We start from the raw sequence: 16,876 nt of genomic DNA, 5'->3' as shown, positions 1-16,876 counted from the left end.
CTGACTCGTTCACTATAAAGACTGCAGTAATCTGAAGCCAGAATAGGGAAAACGCGTTATCTATCAGACTTTGAAAAAGGTTTTATCGAGCCACAATTCAAGAAACGAAAGACATAACTGGTTTTTCAAAAGCATCTATCTGAAAGGTTTTTAATGGCTGGAAAGAAATTGGTTCTTCCATATCTCAAAGGAAAAAACGTGGCAGAAAAGAAACTTCAAGAGCGAAGCCATCGTACTCCAAGGAGGACGGTAAGGAAAAATAGGAAATAACATCTACAGCAAATAACATCTGAATTCAACCAAGTCCAGAAGAAATTGGGTATTGGCAGTCGTCTGCCTATTCGGAAGCTACTTGTTTCAGGTAAAAATAGAAAAATTTTTACCTGAAACAAGCAATTAAAAATTCGCTTGCAATAGTGCCGAGAATGTCGTGATCGGACATGGAACAATGGAAAAAAGATCATATGGTCAGACGAATCACGATGCACTTAAATATTAGGCAGAGAGTATGGCGAGAACCTTGCGAAGCGATGGACCTTGTTTGCCTTGTTAAGACAACTCAGTATCTGGAGGTGGTATCATGGTATGGGGAATGTTTTGTTGGCACGGACTGGGTCCATTGATGCCACTGGAACTAAAAAGTAAACTATTATATTATGGCCAACTAGAACTACTTTCAACTACCCACGTGTATTGTGTCTGTAAATTGCGTGAGTTCTCTGGTCGATTTGCCTGCTTTTCTGGACGAAAAACCTGTTTTTCCGGTGGGGGGGGAAGAAACCTTGCTATCTATGCCTGAGACCGACTAACTCAGCCACGGAGTGAAAAAAGCCCATAAAAGTTCCTCGTGTTATCGACGGGATTCGAACCCGGGGCTTTTCCACCAGGTGTTAGGAGGACGGTGACGATAACACTGTGCTGACATGCCAGTGGAAAATCGAATGTAATCTATGGAGTACCTGAACTTTGTATCAGATCTACTGCATCTTACAATGTTACACTTTTATCCCGAAGGTGATGGCCACTTTACGGATGACAGTGCAACAGCGCATGCCAGAATCGTGCAAGAATGGTTCGGAAAACAAGACACGGATTTCCACCATCTTCCCTGGCCCCCACATTCACCTGATCTGAATCTTCTTAAGAATGTGTGAGATATGCTGGAGAGAGCTATTCGGCAACGAAGACCTCTTCCTTCTACTTTGTCTCAGCTACACTATATTTTACTGCAAGAATAGTTACAGTTAGACCAAAACTCACTAAAACAACTTGTAACTGCACTACTAATTTTAATAGAACGATAAAAAAAACAAAACAGTAATAAATCCAAAAATCTTGCTGTTTTGCACACTCTCATAAAAACTTCGTAGTCATATGTGTTTTTAATTATTTTCACAAGTAAGTCTGTGGCGTATCGTGAATACACTAGAGGGAGGCAGTTTAAGGGCTCAAGACGGTTCAACTTCATTTGTAAATGTAAGATAACAAGTTACCTTTAATACTGCATATCACTGTTCAGAGGCTTTGCTATGACAGGCGCAAAAATACGAAATCCTTTATGTGAATTATAAATCACATCGACGTTTTGGTACTCTAAACTGGAAATATGTTAAAATTTCTTTTTCTTAAGCAGTTGACATTTTCTACAGTTAGTATCATGGAAAAGATACACGGATCATTCATTTTTTTTTTCATTTATTGAGTAAAGCGGCCCCTAGCAAAAAAAAATCTGGCAAATACGCCAAGATCCATGTCAATTACAACCTATCAAATAATTTTTCTATTTATTCCTTGAATTTATTCAAACCACCTACACTTTTACAACACAGATGGAAAAAAACTTCCATCTGTTGTTAGAAGTCTGTCGGTTATTCCATCAGTTGTTCCAACAATCAGCTACCTTCTGGCTGAAGGCAAATTTCCGCACACTATTCTACAACCATTTTTCCACAGTCTAAATGTATTCTCCCTCATGTGTGTGTAGTCTGAGCAAGAGGAAGAATACCATTAGCATTCAACTTACTCAATCTATTCAAAGCCGTAAACACATGAATCAGACTCCTCGCAGGTGCCTAGTCTCCAGATTCTGCAATTTTCAGAAAAAAAGGCTTTCTGGTTAAAAGAAAGCTTAGCTTTAAATTTCTTGCTAATAATTTAGCCAGATAATGCTAATAATCTTGCTTAGCTTTTAGTTTCTTACTAATAGAAATATTTTTTCCTTTAACTGTTCTCATTGCTCTTCTCTGCCCTTTTTCCAACTGATCCACATCCTTTCTAAAATGAGGCTTCCAAACGTGTATGATGAAGTACTGAAGATGTGGCTAACCATTGGCTTGTACAATGGTATGATCACCTCTTTATCCCTACTGGCAGAATTCCTATATATCATTGACAAAACTCCATGAGCTGTTCTGGCAGCCGCCTGTACTGTTCAGAGAACTAAATCTCCGACTGCACAGTTATTTCCATGTATTTTTCGTTCTCCATTACTGCTATCCATATTAAGTACCTTGCGTTTTTCAGTATTACACTTTGCCATTTCTAAGCCCATCTGCCTAATTTTTCCAAATTTTGTTGCAGTAGCATACCCTAGTTACTGTCATTAACCTCCCTGACACCATGCAGATGATTTTGTATCATCTGCAAACCTGGAGATTAAGCCTAATGTGTCTTCATCAATATCATTATTAAATACAAAAAACAACAGTGCAGTGGGGACTCCACTAATAACATTAGTTCAAGAAGAGCAGTGGCCATAACTACTCTGTCTTCTCCCACCTAGCCATCCCTTTATCCATAGCAATAACTTTCCCCTAATACCACATTATTCCAACTTGTACAGCCATATTTTACGTTCAACAGTTTCAAAAGCTTTTCTGAAATATAAATATATGATGTCAAAATTACTTTTTTGCATCCAATTACTTTTGTGTCGAACTGTCCTGCCAGATTGCTCAGACAAAATTGCACCTTAAAAAGTCCATGCTGTGACTGCTGTATAATTGAATTCCTATCTAGATGGTCCTACATTACATCTTTAACCAATGACTCCATTATTTACCCTGGAACAGAAGTCAAGCTTACAGGTCTGTTAAGGGAAAATCATGTTTGTCTAACCTGGTAAGCTATATTGACACAGTTACTCATGCGCTGGATGTACTCGAACTATTTCAGTATAGTTTCTTTGGATTTTACCGAGGAATCTGGGTCAGTCTTCATGTGAGGTTACTATATAAGCAAGAACATGTTGGGATTACTGGAAAGACTCTAAGATGGATCGCAGGGTGGCTGAGGGGGAGGAGGCAGAGGGTTGTGATTAACGGATATTCTTCAGCTTGATCTAACGTCAGAAGTGGATCCCAAGGATCGATAATTGGCTCATTGTTTGATAAACGACGTCGACGAAGGGGTAGAGGGTGTGATGTCAAAATTTGTAGACCATGTAAAGATTGGGAGAGTCGTTAATGATCAGTGCCAAGCAGTGCTTCTTCAGGATGACTTAAATAGGCTTCAGGAATGGTTAGAAAAGTGGCACCTATTTTTTTATAGCAAAGTGTAAGGTCTTACCCTTGAGAAATAGCAATTCCAAAATAACTTACGCACTTGATGTGGTTGAATTAAAAAAGTAGAGGAAGAAAGAGATCTGGCAGTTACGATACGTGCAGATATGAAGTTCTCTGAGCAGTATAAACAAGCGGCAAGGAAAGCTTATGGTGTTCTGTCGATGATTTATTGAACAATATCCTGTAGAGATAGGAGGGTCATCATCCCACAGTATAAGGCAATTGTAAGACCGCATTTGGAATATTGTGTCGAAGTACTGGAAAAAAAGACATTGAGCTCTCGAAAGGGTCTAAAGACGTGAAACTAGTTTTTTACGATCATGTTATGATCGTAAAAAGGGCAACCGTACGAGATAAGACTTCGATTATGTGGACTACAGAGCTTGGAAACCAGCCTTACTGGGGACCTGATTGTGGTTTATGACCTTACTTACTAACCCCTCTGAGAGTGGTTAGTAAATGAATGAAGGTGGAATTTCACTGTTTTATTAAAGGATTCCTGATCTAGGAGAAATAAATTCAAATTATAGGAGAAGCGGTTTAGACCAGATTGTAGAAAGTTTTTTTCAGACAGTGAGTTGTTGATTACTGGAACAAGTTGCCTCTGCAGGTAGTTGAGGCTGACAGTTCGAAGAAATTCAAAGGCCAACTGGATAGTTGCCTACAGGAGGAGGAGGGAAAAGCATAATTTGTACTTTCTTTTCTACTTTTTTTTTTTTTTTTTTTTGGCCGGTGCAACAATAGCTTGTGGCTTCCTTGCACTACATGACAAATACTTATACTACTATACTTATATGAACACGGATAAAATCATAAATGACCGACTGACAACCAGAGAAGGTAATTTATTTTATAATTTTTTAAAATTTTAATAAAATTTAAATTTTTTAAAAAAATTTATTATTTTTTTAAAAAAATTGAAATTAAATTTATATTTGGGCAACAGATCGTTCATCTAGAAATTTTATATATGGCTGAGAACTGGGCTTCTTTTTTTCGATCGGAAATACGCTTAAACCTATAACTCTTGTTGTTGTTGTGTAGGATTTTTTGTGCATTAGCGACCTAGACCCCATTGCGCCTTATATATGTTGTCTGTAAATTTCATGTGTTTTGTGGTCGATTAGCCTGCTTGCTGGGCGAAAAATCCCGAATTTCTGGGGGGGGGCGAACCATGCTACCCTCGCCTGACATCAGCTAACTCAGTCACGTTGTGAAAAAGCCCATAAAAATTCTTAACGTCATTGACAGATTTGAGCTCAGTTCTTTTCCACTTGGTATAGGGAGGACGGCGATTATATTAACTGTGCTACTCGTGAAGGCTCCATAACTCTTGGTGCTTAGCAAATCACAAAATGCTATCCTGATAATAGCGTTTTGCAGTTTACTTCTGGGACCGTCTTCTTAAGATGGAAATGTAGAAGCGATCACATCCAGGCATATGTCCTCAGAGGCGACAAAATGAATATGATCTTGGGACCTTTCATACGGCTGTGAGAGAAATAAATAAGTAGAGAAATAAATAAAAGAAATTAAAAAAAAAAATAATATCAGAAACAAAAAAGGTGGCGTGTGGAAGGTAAAACCATCGATTGCCCTATTTCGAGGCCCAGAATTGCAGTCCCCATATTTTCTTTAGATGGCTCTTAGTGCTGCAAACCACATTTCGATCATAGCATGCAGGAGAACTGAGCAAACGCTGGAGTATTTATGCAAGTAGTACACTGAAAGGACAGAATTCATGGGATAACTGGTTCCTGGGCAACGCCACCCTGTCCACCCTCTCACTAGTGGATGAACCCACCGCTTGGCAGGTACATTGCATTCACATAGACTGTATTTCGATGTCAGTATGGATAAACGTCGTGAGTTAACCGACTTTGACAGAGGGATGATAGTAGGTGCCCGACGCATGGGTCATTCTGTCGCGGAAGTGGTACAGAAATTGCGCTATCCCCGTTCGACAGTGTCGAGAGTATCGGGAATACGCCATTTTCGGAATAACATCTCATCGTGGATAGCGCTGTGAGTGGGGAAAAGTAGTGGATGAACGTGGCCGTCGACATCTGTCTCGCATTGTTTCAGCCAACCGGAGATGAGGTATGAGGTATATTGAGGGTCTAGCGGCTCCTGGGATTTCTCCCATCTCCGCGAATGTTCTATGTATCGGTGACAGTACCCTGTCAAAGCCAGAGATTTAGAAGTGTGTGGGTCATGAGTAGTGTTATATGTTGTGCCCATTGTTTATCCGGCTTATTGGCCGCCTGGCCCCTAATGGGACCCGATGTTGCCCATACCTCGCCACGTGGAGGCTAGCCGGGTGTTACCATTGAGTCAATTGTACTCTGGCAGGTCCTGCCACTTACTTTCCTGGGATTTTAGTGGCTAGGACCTAAAATAAAATTGGAACGACCGCGGTTGATTTTAATTCACTTACATTAAACCGCTAATATGGGGTTTGACGCTGAAGGCCTGTTTCTGAAGTGCCTAAAAGGTTGGGCGAAATTTTTTTTTTTTTGGTGTATTTTAAATTTGGACGTGTAGGGCTATACACTGTGCAAGAGAAAGTGCTGGGAGGGGAGAGTGAAGGCTGGGGGGTGAAATAGGAAGAAGAGGGTCGATAGGGTAGGTGACCTCCAATTATTCAGTGAGGCATGCCCATGCCCCACCAGAGGGAAGGAATGGTGTGGCAGGGAAGAGAGGAGACAGCAAGCCGTCACCTCCCTCCCCTGCCGGGTGTGGGAGTAAAAGAATTGCACTGCACAAGAGAGTGCAGAGCCTTGAGCCAATATGGCTCCGTTGAGGCAGCAACTTGGAGTTTCTCTATCTTCGTCGGTCTTCTCTGTCATTGGTAGCGTTTGGTATCCAGATTTGTCCTCAGCTATGAACACTGGTCAGGTTCGTTGTTAGTCTGTTAGCAATGGCTGTGGTTCTCTTCATCATGGGAAGATCCGCATCTCCATGGGGTTATTCTTGCCAACCGGAGAGTGACAGTGGCACAAATCACCGCCACTGTCAATCACCGCCGACTTCAATGAGGGCGGTGCCAGAAACGTCTCCACCAATACCATCAGGCGATCATTAGCCGCTATAGGTTATGGGAGCCACCAGAGTCCCATTGCTAACACCACGACACAGGACTCTACCCCTCAACTGGGCGCGGCGCCTCCGTAGCCAGGTGGGAAGGAGCATCAGTGCGTAGCACACGCTTCTTGATTAGAACAGGGTTCGAGCCCGTCACCACCAAATATGGAGGATGCGGAAAGGTCAGGGAATGACCACCGCATATCCCAGAGCAATATGGCCTTAGTTGCTAATGCTCCTAAAAACCAAATAACAAAAAATAACTCAACTGGGCGAAAGAACATCGGCACTGGACCTTGGATGATTGGAGACGTATCTCCTAGTCCGATGAGTCCCGTTTTCAGTTATTTCGGGCAGACGGGAGTGTGCGTATCTGGCGGAAACCGCTTGAAGCTATGGACCCGTCATGTCAACAAAGAGCTGTTCAGGCAGGTGGGCCGTCGGTAATGGTCTGGGGCGTGTTTAACTGGCACACGTTGGGACCTCTGGTACGTCTAGACACATCTCTGAACGGTCCAGGTTACGTGTCCATCCTTGCAGACCATCTGTATCCCTTCATGGTCATTGTATTCCCACATCGTACGTCTAGACCAGCGTTTCCCAACCGGGGTCCATAGAAACTTTGAGGGTATCCACAGAAAAAAATTGTATTTCGGGGGTCCATAATATGAGCTAAGGAGTTCATGATAAAATATTATAAATAAAATAATTTGTTGAATATAAATAAATAAAAAAAATAATAATAAAATAAACTAATGTCAAAGAAAAGTTCACAAATTCGCAGTTAGAAGATACTATTTTTTTCTGGAACCTTCTTTAGTTGACTCAAAAAAAAATTTCTTTCCATAGAAAATTCTCGAAGAAGAAAACATTATTTAAGCACCGACTAATCTAGGAAGAGTCAGTCAGAGGCAGCCATTTCATTCTATAGTGAGTAATTGGCATCGTCGTGGTGAAGTCTATTGTTTGTGTTATTGAACGTTATTGTTCTAGTGAACAAATTTCCATTAGTACCTACAAGCATTTCCAACATTAAATATTTGAGGTTAATAATATTATTATTGTTTTCAGATTACCCATGGCTCATGCAAAGAAGAAAACGAGACAATATTTGACTGAATATCTGTCGTATGGTTTTATTGAATCAACAGAGAATATCACAAAACCAATGTGTCTTATATGTATGAATGTGCTGTGCTGTGTAATGATAGCATGAAGCCAAGTAAGCTTCGTCACCATTTGGAGACAAGGCACAGCGAAAAGAAAAATAAATCAGTGGGGTATTTCCGAAAACTGTGAGACAATTTTCAAGGAAGAAACAAATTGGATCAGATTTTTAGTAAACAAGCAAGCAATAAAGATAGCCGTTTATTATCACCGTATGAAATCAGAAAAATAATAGCAAAATCTGGAAAGCCACATAGCATTGGTGAAATTGTTATCTTGCCTTCGATATCAGTTGTAATTTCAACAATGTTACACAAAAATGCACGTGAAATTACCGATAACCTTCCTTTGAGCAATAACACAATATTCAGACGCATTGATGAAATGTCTGAAGATGTAGAAAATCAACTTATTGCTCAATTACGAGTGAAACAGTCTGCAATGCAACTCGGTGAATCAACTTTGTTGTTGTTATTTGGTTTTTAGGAGCATTAGCAACTAAAACCATATTGCTCCGGGGATATGCGGTGGTCATTCCCTGACCTTTCCGCATCCTCCGTATCTGGTGGTCACGGGATCGAACCCCGGTCTAATCAAGAAGCGTGTGCTACGCACTGCTGCTCCTGCCCACCTGGCTACGGAGGCGCCCGAATCAACTTTGATGGGCAATGAAACACTTTTATTGGCATATGTAAGATGTATGGATGATAATCAACTCAGAGAGGAAATGCTTTTTGCAAGATTCCTCAAAACAGATACTAAAGGTGAAACAATATTTAAGGAAGTCCAGTCTTATTTTAGAGAAAAAAATATTCCACTCGAAAATTTAATGGCTTGTGCTACTGATGGCGCTCCTTCCATGGTTGGTAGGTACAGAGGTTTATCACTCATTTAAAAAGTGCATTGCTAAAAGTATTTTGCATATATTGCGTGATTCACCGCCAACATCTGGTGGCGAAGAGATTGAGTGGACGTCTTCATGAAGCCTTAACTCTTGTAATAAAAGTAGTCAACCTCATTAAGGCTAATGCTCTTCAAGATCGTCTCTTTCACAAATTTTGTGATGAAAATGAAGAAGGATTTGATCGTCTTGTACTGCATACAGAGGTGCGATGGTTGTCTAAAGGCAATTGTCTTCGTCGTCCTTTGGGACAGCATTGTATCATTTCTAAACGAAAAGGAGATTGGAAAACAGTTGGTTGCCATGAAAACAGCCATATTTTACCTCTCAGATGTGTGTAAAAAACTGAATTCTCTTAATAAGCTGCAGCAAGGACATAATTGTGATTTCATATCTAGCAAAGAAGCCATTAATGCATTCCTGGGAAAACTCAAATTGTACAATCTTAATATCTCACGCCATGCGTTTGACCAGTTTCCAAACCTTGCTTCAGTTAGCAGTAATTTAAAAGGTGATGATTGTGTTGTGTATGTTGATCATTTAAAAAAAAAATTATGAAGGCATGCAAGTTCGGTTCAAGGACATACTAGAACTGAACATCCCAGATTGGATGCTGATCCCATTTGAGGTAAATGTTGCTGATGTTGAAATTGATTTACAAGAGGAATTTGTTGAATTGCGGTCTGATCAGACAGTCCAAAGTATATTCAAAAAAGGAAAGCATGATGTATGGAAGAATAGTGACATTGCATGTAAATATCTGCTTTTATGGGAGAAAGCTAAAATGTATGTCATTGTTTTCCCATCATCTTATCTTGTGGAATCTGGCTTTAGTCGTATAACACAGTTGTTAACAAAAAATCGTAATTGACTTGATAAAGTAAAAAGAGGTGATCTTCGTCTGACTCTCAGAAAATTGGAGCCAGATATTAAAATGCTAATATCAAAACATCAGCCACAAGGATCTCATTAGTAGGGCCTATTTAATGGGATCATATTTAATAGCCTTAGGAATAAATTTATATATGTTGTTTGAAATAGTATTTTTTTAAATTTTTTTTACTAATTTTGTCATTACAAGTAAAAATGTTTCAGTTTTATCAATTAAAATTTTCAAAATTTGTAATTTACATTTTTTATATTATATTGGAATTGTTTAATTATTAGCTTTTACTAACCTACAAATAAATATTTCATTTAGGAATATTACATATGCGTATATGGGGGTCCACATACGTAAAGTTAGGAATCAGGGGGTCCAAGAGCACAAAAAGGTTGGGAACCCTTGGTCTTGACACATCTCTGAACGGTCCAGGTTACGTGTCCATCCTTGCAGACCATCTGTATCCCTTCGTGGTCATCGTGTTCCCACAGGGCAATGACTCTTCCAGCAGGACAATGCACCTTCCCACAGAGCCGTGGTGACTAGAACATTGTTCGAAGAGCATTCCGCAGATTTTACCACCATGGAACGACCTCCCCGATCAACGGACGTGATCCCTGTAGAGCATGTTTGGGATGCTGTGGAAATGTCCTTTCGAGCTAAGGAATGTGACGGAATTATGGACAGCGGTTGCAGCAAGAAAGCATGAATGAAAATACCTGTGGAACGCTTTCGTGAACTAGTGGACTCGATACCTCGCTGTGTGACTGTCCTTATCCGAGCGAAAGGTGGGCGTTACTAAGAGTGTATTTCATGATTTCTGTCACTCAATGTACTGTCAAGCCTAAAAGAATTATCACATTTAAATACTGATACGAAAAATTTGTTTATCTCATTAGCTATCCGTTTAAGGTCATCTGCAAAGATATCCTTCAGTAAATCAATATTCAGTCCCCCCCCCCATCAATGTTTATATATGTAAAAAATTATTTATTATTGCTGCATTAGTTAATGTGTTTAAAGTGCGCATATTCTTCGGTTCATTTGCTGGACGAAACACTCAAGTTTCCCGGGAGGGGGGGGGGTGACCGACTAACTCAACTAGTTTGTGAAAGAAGCCTATAAAAATTGCTTGCGCATGTGCTGGGATTGAAACTCAGGCTTTTTCACCCGGTGTGGAAGGAAGGACGGTGATTATAATTTTCTGCTTGTACGCAAAGTCTCTACAATCATTATTACACTATGCTGTGTGCGAGGGCATTTATTATTGCACTTTGCCCTTCGCCATCTTAAATTAAATTAAATCAAATAAAAAAATATATTTCTAAAATTTCTTTAATTTAAAAATAAAAAAATGTACATTTTATAATTAATTTTAATGCATTTAGCACAGCCACAGTAATTAAGGGTTGGTTGGATGCTTTGAGGTTTTTTGACACATCGACTACTTTGATGTTCATAAAGAATTACTTTTTTGCACGATTCTCCGAAGGCAGAAACAATCTGTAAGCGAACAAGTATTTCTTTTCAAAGACCAAACTATGGTTTTATATTTTTAAAGCCCTGTAAGTATGGATAATGGGAACCAGAAATCTCTACCACCTTTCGAAAATATTTTATAAATCTTGAAACAGCTACTCATAAGCTATTTTACATGATAATGTTATTCAGGAGCAAAATAGTTATTAAATAAAATTGATTGACGTGGCTTTTCGAAATATTTCGCCTGTTGTTTTTTGTTGGTTCCTCTACGGCCAACCTCCAATGGATTGCGTGACTCTCTGATAGTCTAGAATGGATATGCTATAAGAAGGTTCGTTGAAGGTTTAGAGTTATAAATGCTTTGTTTTCTGATTCTACATGTCAAACAATGTCTGGAAAATGTCTGCTACTTCACTTAATCGATACAGAACGATAATTGAAAAAGTTCCAAATTGAACTTATTAGTATGTTAAATTGTTAAATTTTCTTTTACACATAAATTAATTATTCTACTGTATTATTTTTTACTTGATGTCTGTGAGCATCTTTCCCTGTTTCATTACAAATTACTAAATATCATTTATTAACTATGATTCTTTGTTAAGTTGAGACTTAACAGCACGAATTTTAAGAAATGATGTTTATCGACCTACTGTGTTCCAACTTTTCATTACGAAGAAGTCGTAATGAATATTTCGAACACGAGAAGGGCGAACAGATAATAGTAAAATTCATGAGAATCCGTCTTAGCGCTTGAGATACACGTTTAGATGATGTATACAGAAAGTGAAATACGTTTATAATTGAAATATCTCTTTAAAGGTTCTCTGTATAATTTGAATTATATACAATTGGCATGTGTACAGAATTCAGATAAATTTCTGCAAAATTTGGAATTTAATAATATATCTTAGTTGAGGATTAAGCTTTAGCAAAGTCCGCCTGGATTTCAATTTTAAAAATATTTTCACGCAAAGTTTAATCAGTTGACAAAGCCACTTGGTGCACTTCAAAATTCGCGTAGAATTCTCTTTATACTAAGCTCACAAAATAAACATGCCATTTCGAAATATACCTTTGTTCTGTTTACCAGTTTCTGTCCACTGACCTAGTGTTTCACATTTGTGAGAAAATCTCTATCAGTTTGTAATCTACACAAGAAATTTCATTTAAAGCTGTATGCTATCTTAAAATGTGTTCTTTTTTTTTTGCCACACCCTGTGCAGTATTACATCTTCTTGTCGTTTAAAGTGGTCGTTTCTCATAAAGAGTCGTAGGAATGGAAAGGCCTGACATTCAATCAATACATTTTCAGATGTTGTTTATCTGTCTACTTTCGCAAATTGCTTTCGTCTGAAAACGGAGCTGTCGCACACTGTTATATGAAGGACCATAAAACATCATCCCCACATAGTTCCGACCACAATTCCATAAGTATATCCATGCAGACTTCGTCAATGTTCAAAAGTGTTATTAATATTCACAGAAAGGTTCATGAAACAGGACCTCGCGGGAGTTCTACCGTTTCCACTCGACCTCTTCGTCCTCCGCAACGCCATAAACTTGTCGCAGCGACACCTATAGGTCGTTGGCCTTCTTTTTCTGACGTTCAGATGAATCGGCCATTGCCTCCGTACCAAAATAACTGACTAATTTATGACAAGTAATTTCGAATATTGCTTGACATCGTCGACACCCCTTTACTCTATGAATTACTGATGCCAAAGGTGTGAATTCTGTTTACTCTGATTGATGGCGGCATTTATTTGATGCGGGTGATGTTAAGGGAACAAACACCATCTCTAAGGGGGATTGAGGACTGTTTTTGTTAGGTTTGGAGAAGGTATGCAACACAGCTGAACAATTTGTCATGATCAAGGCTGGATTTACCTAGGTGCAGTTGTTTCAGAGGCCCCAAGGTAGCTGGAGGCCCCGAACAATGTAATTAGTGGGGATCATGAAGCAGTTGCATTGTAATTGCTTCATGACCCCATTAACTTATTTTAGAGCCTATAACTTGTGCCAGGGTTCCAGATTCCTAAATCCGGCATTGGTCAACGCTCCAGTGTACAGAAGTGGTTAAAATTTTTCTCACTACCGCTGTGAAAGCTTATATATTAGGTAATAAAATTAAATTTTGTATATAAATTTTGCCTTTGAGAAATAAAGAAAGAACTGTTTCTTGTCCCACCTAAAAGTAATATCGTCATAAATATCAATCATTACGTTTTAGTGACATGTCAATCTCTTCAAATAATTTTTATCGCAGAAAATATGATCAATAGTCACATGTTGCTCACTGGAGACATGGCCGTGTTTACACCAAAATTCCTTCTAAAAATGTATATATTGTCCAGTGATCGGCTGTATAAATCCATGTTAAAATGATCTTGCAAAACTTGTTTGATTATTATTTCAAATGCACTAATCTAAAAAAAAATAGCAAATTTATCAAGATATTTACTTGCCATAAATTGCATTAAATATATGCCATTATGGTACAATGCGATTTTATATTATACAAACTTTCCATTTTTAATATTATAATTTTAATTGACAATGCGTAGTCTAATTTTTTGAATTCAAATTTTCCAACCTTTACTGATTTTTCTGAAGACTCTTCCAGCATTCTTCGGATAAGATAACAACATGGTTTTGCAGTTAATCGACTTATGATTGTTAGTCATACGATAATAATTGAAAACTAGTTGTTTTTTACGCAGATATTTTCTCTGTGGAATTTGTCATTGCCCTGGACTTGTAGGCTTCGCTTAAATCTTTTTAAAACCGATCGCTTTTTCCTTCTTGGCTTTTCGCTTCCAGTTGTTACTTTTTTACAACTTCAGGAAACCAAAACAAAAAGAACTACTAATTCATTTCTAAAGTGGCAGACAGCCAAAAGAGCACTTAATCGAGAAATTTTCAGTTGTAAGACTGGAATACAAGTCATGAGCAGGAAAGAGAGAGAGAGAGAGAGAGAGAGAGAGAGCTGGAAACGATCCAAACATAAAAAAATCGAATTGCGCTATATTAAAAATCCACTTAACTGTTTTCATAAGAATTACCTTCCAACTAATAGAAACGTGTTAGAAGGAGGTGTTTCTCAATTCATAACCAAACTTCTACCACTAAGTGTTTGCCTTCTGGAAACAAAAAAAAAAAAATAAAAAAATCGTAGAATGGATTATTTTAGATTGCTTTAAAAATCTTCTTTGTCGTTTCAAAATACTAAAAAAAAAAAAAAAAAAACCTGTCATATTAGGGCCACCCGAAAACCAACTCATCTGCCCATTTGTAATATGTCCATAAATTGTTTCGTCGCTTTTCCTGTTTTGTTGGACTAAATGATAGCATTTCTTTTAAGCTAGAAGTTTCCTAGTGATACTTTTCTGCAAATTCTATTCAATGCAAGTACTGTATTTTGAAAATTGTGGAAAACCCAGAGGATGTTCTTTGTCTCACGCAGCCATAGAAATATCCTGAAGTGTCAGGAAATTATTTAGGAAACAAATTCTTCAACATATATGTATCTCATGGTCTTTAGTTAGAGGAGTGGTGTGACACGATATACACGGTTTTCATAATCAGAGATGGTACGAAGGAATTACAATTACTGCCCCACGTGTAGGCTAAACACGATAGGGAATGATCATCGGTCCCATTGTTAATAAGTTGGAGTAATTCCTCGTGTACTCGAGACATGTATCACTGGATAGCGTGTTTGACAAACTATAAATGACAGGAGGGGGTCTGTTTAGAGTGTCCCTTATGGGAAAAGAAGATGCTCTGCAGCATTAGAATTCTGGAGAAAACAACAGCCGGTTGAAACTCGTTATAAACGGTAGAATCTACATACAGTGCTTTGTGTTGAATGCCACATACTGTATTGAAATCGTTTGTCTACGATTGGGGTTTCGCGACTTTTCATCCATTAATAAAGTGTGGTTTACGAAACTGAGCTTAACAAGCCAAACAGAATAGGCAATGAAAACGAAACGAGAGAGAGAGAGAGAGAGAGAGAGAGAGAGAGAGAGAGAGAGGGTACAATATAAAAGATAATTAATGAAAGGCGCGAAATTTTTCAAGACACGTGTATCTTCCACTTGCCTATCTGAAATAGCATCTGATTACGTAGTTAAAATATGGCAGTAAGATAAAATGTCTGAATCGATTGCAAGCTGCCTGTAAAAGAGATAAATCCGTGGCCTACTTCCTCGTATTTATCAACAGTCGTGACCTATTATCTTAGTACAGAGCTATATTAATCACATGATTCGTGTACTACTCATATGGGCTTTATAAGGCGTATCGTCCGGGTTTTCAGGACTTGAAATGATTGCAAAAAAGTATTCAGGGACACAAAATTTTGCTCTACTGACACGAACAAATCTTTTGGGACAGCGCGTGTGCTTTCATATAAGACTAGGCAACTGTTTCGAGGTTTGCAATTGTTTTCAATAATCACTGCAGGCCAGGACAAACAGTTAGATGAAACTTTGACTGAAAACAAAATAGATGAATAGATGAAACTTTGACTGAAAACAAAAAAATCTTAGAAAGAAAAAAGCCCTGGACACTGCTGAAATACCCGTATTCGTAAATGCCTAGCACCTCAAGTGTATCTATGCTACTGTTCTTAAAACAAGGCTAATTTTACTGAGAAACAGATGGCAGGAAATTACACGAAATGGTGAGTCACGGATTTTTGATTCCCTTTCCAGCCATACAGTTCATCAGTAAGGCGGAATCAGTGACAAATTTTCATATTATATTTACTCCGAAAACAGTGAAAGCAATAGAGCAAGGTATAAGTATATTTCTCAACACAATTAATCACACTTAACCTCATAACGCTTAATAGTTGGACCTTTTCGAAGATGGTAGCTCTCGTAAAACCATTTACTAATTGCAGATATGAAAATAAACTTACCTGCCAACTTGGATCAGCATTCCTATAGTACACAAAGTTCTCCTTTATCCATTTGTAAATGGAAGATAAGGTCATTTTGTTCTTATTGACTTTCATGGCCATGCAAATCAGGGTGGCGTAAGAATATGGCGGCTTGACGCTCCCGTTCGTCTTGTAATCGATGTCTTCAACGAAACTTTTACAACCGGCTTTCGACTTCAGATTACTTCCCGGAAAAGTCTTATCCCCCGTGATCAGTGATAATCCTTTCGATGAGCCTTCAGGTGACGGCACCGGACTTGCGGGAGGGGTGTCTGGAGTAGGCGCGCCAATTTTTGTCATTATGTTGAGGTTTTGTAGCCAGTTCAGGTTCGTAAGACAATCATCGACATTCGAGGAGCCGTCACTAGCCAAGATGTCGTCGGGATTCTTTTCTCGCCAGTTCCTTTGGAACCGAAGGGCCATCTCATCTTTGGAGACAATTGGCATCTTGAAGGTCATCGGTGTCACGTGACTACCAGAATGCTAAGTGCATATGGACGGAAGAGGTTATGCGTTGCGGTAGAATTGGGGGAACAATCTGCCTAGAAAAAATAAAGAATAATAAAAAAAAAAAGATTGATCAGTTAGACTACTAATTGCACGATCATCTTTAAGAATATATAGATACTAATGTATCGATCTGTATATATATATATAAGTTTTTTAGTTCTAAAATTTTTGCTCACTCTGTCTAGCACACTCCCTCTTTCTTTGTTTCTCTCTTTCTGTTTTTATTTTAATTCCCTCTCTTTGTGTCTTTTATTCTTTCACTTCTTTCTTTTTTGTTTTCTATAATAATTGTTTTTATTTATTATACTGAAAATGTTTTATTTAGGCGAATCTGT

At 38.4% G+C, this 16,876-nt stretch overlaps 1 protein-coding gene across 1 annotated transcript in view; it reads right to left on the bottom strand.

Annotated features, from left to right (window-relative positions):
- Positions 1-16,490, bottom strand: part of LOC150076821 (uncharacterized) — an 85,559-nt gene extending 69,069 nt beyond the window's left edge. Inside the window, exon 1 of the mRNA XM_090385691.1 lies at positions 16,011-16,490. Coding sequence (XP_090241817.1) covers positions 16,011-16,490 — 480 coding nt within the window. The remainder of the gene's footprint in view (positions 1-16,010) is intronic.
- Positions 16,491-16,876: the final 386 nt, after the last annotated feature.

The sequence above is a fragment of the Mastigoproctus giganteus genome, chromosome 12 (genome assembly GCF_048544385.1).
Source record: "Mastigoproctus giganteus isolate SK-2022 chromosome 12, ASM4854438v1, whole genome shotgun sequence".
Lineage (NCBI taxonomy): Eukaryota > Metazoa > Arthropoda > Arachnida > Uropygi > Thelyphonidae > Mastigoproctus > Mastigoproctus giganteus.
This window is presented reverse-complemented; position numbering and strand designations above follow the sequence as displayed.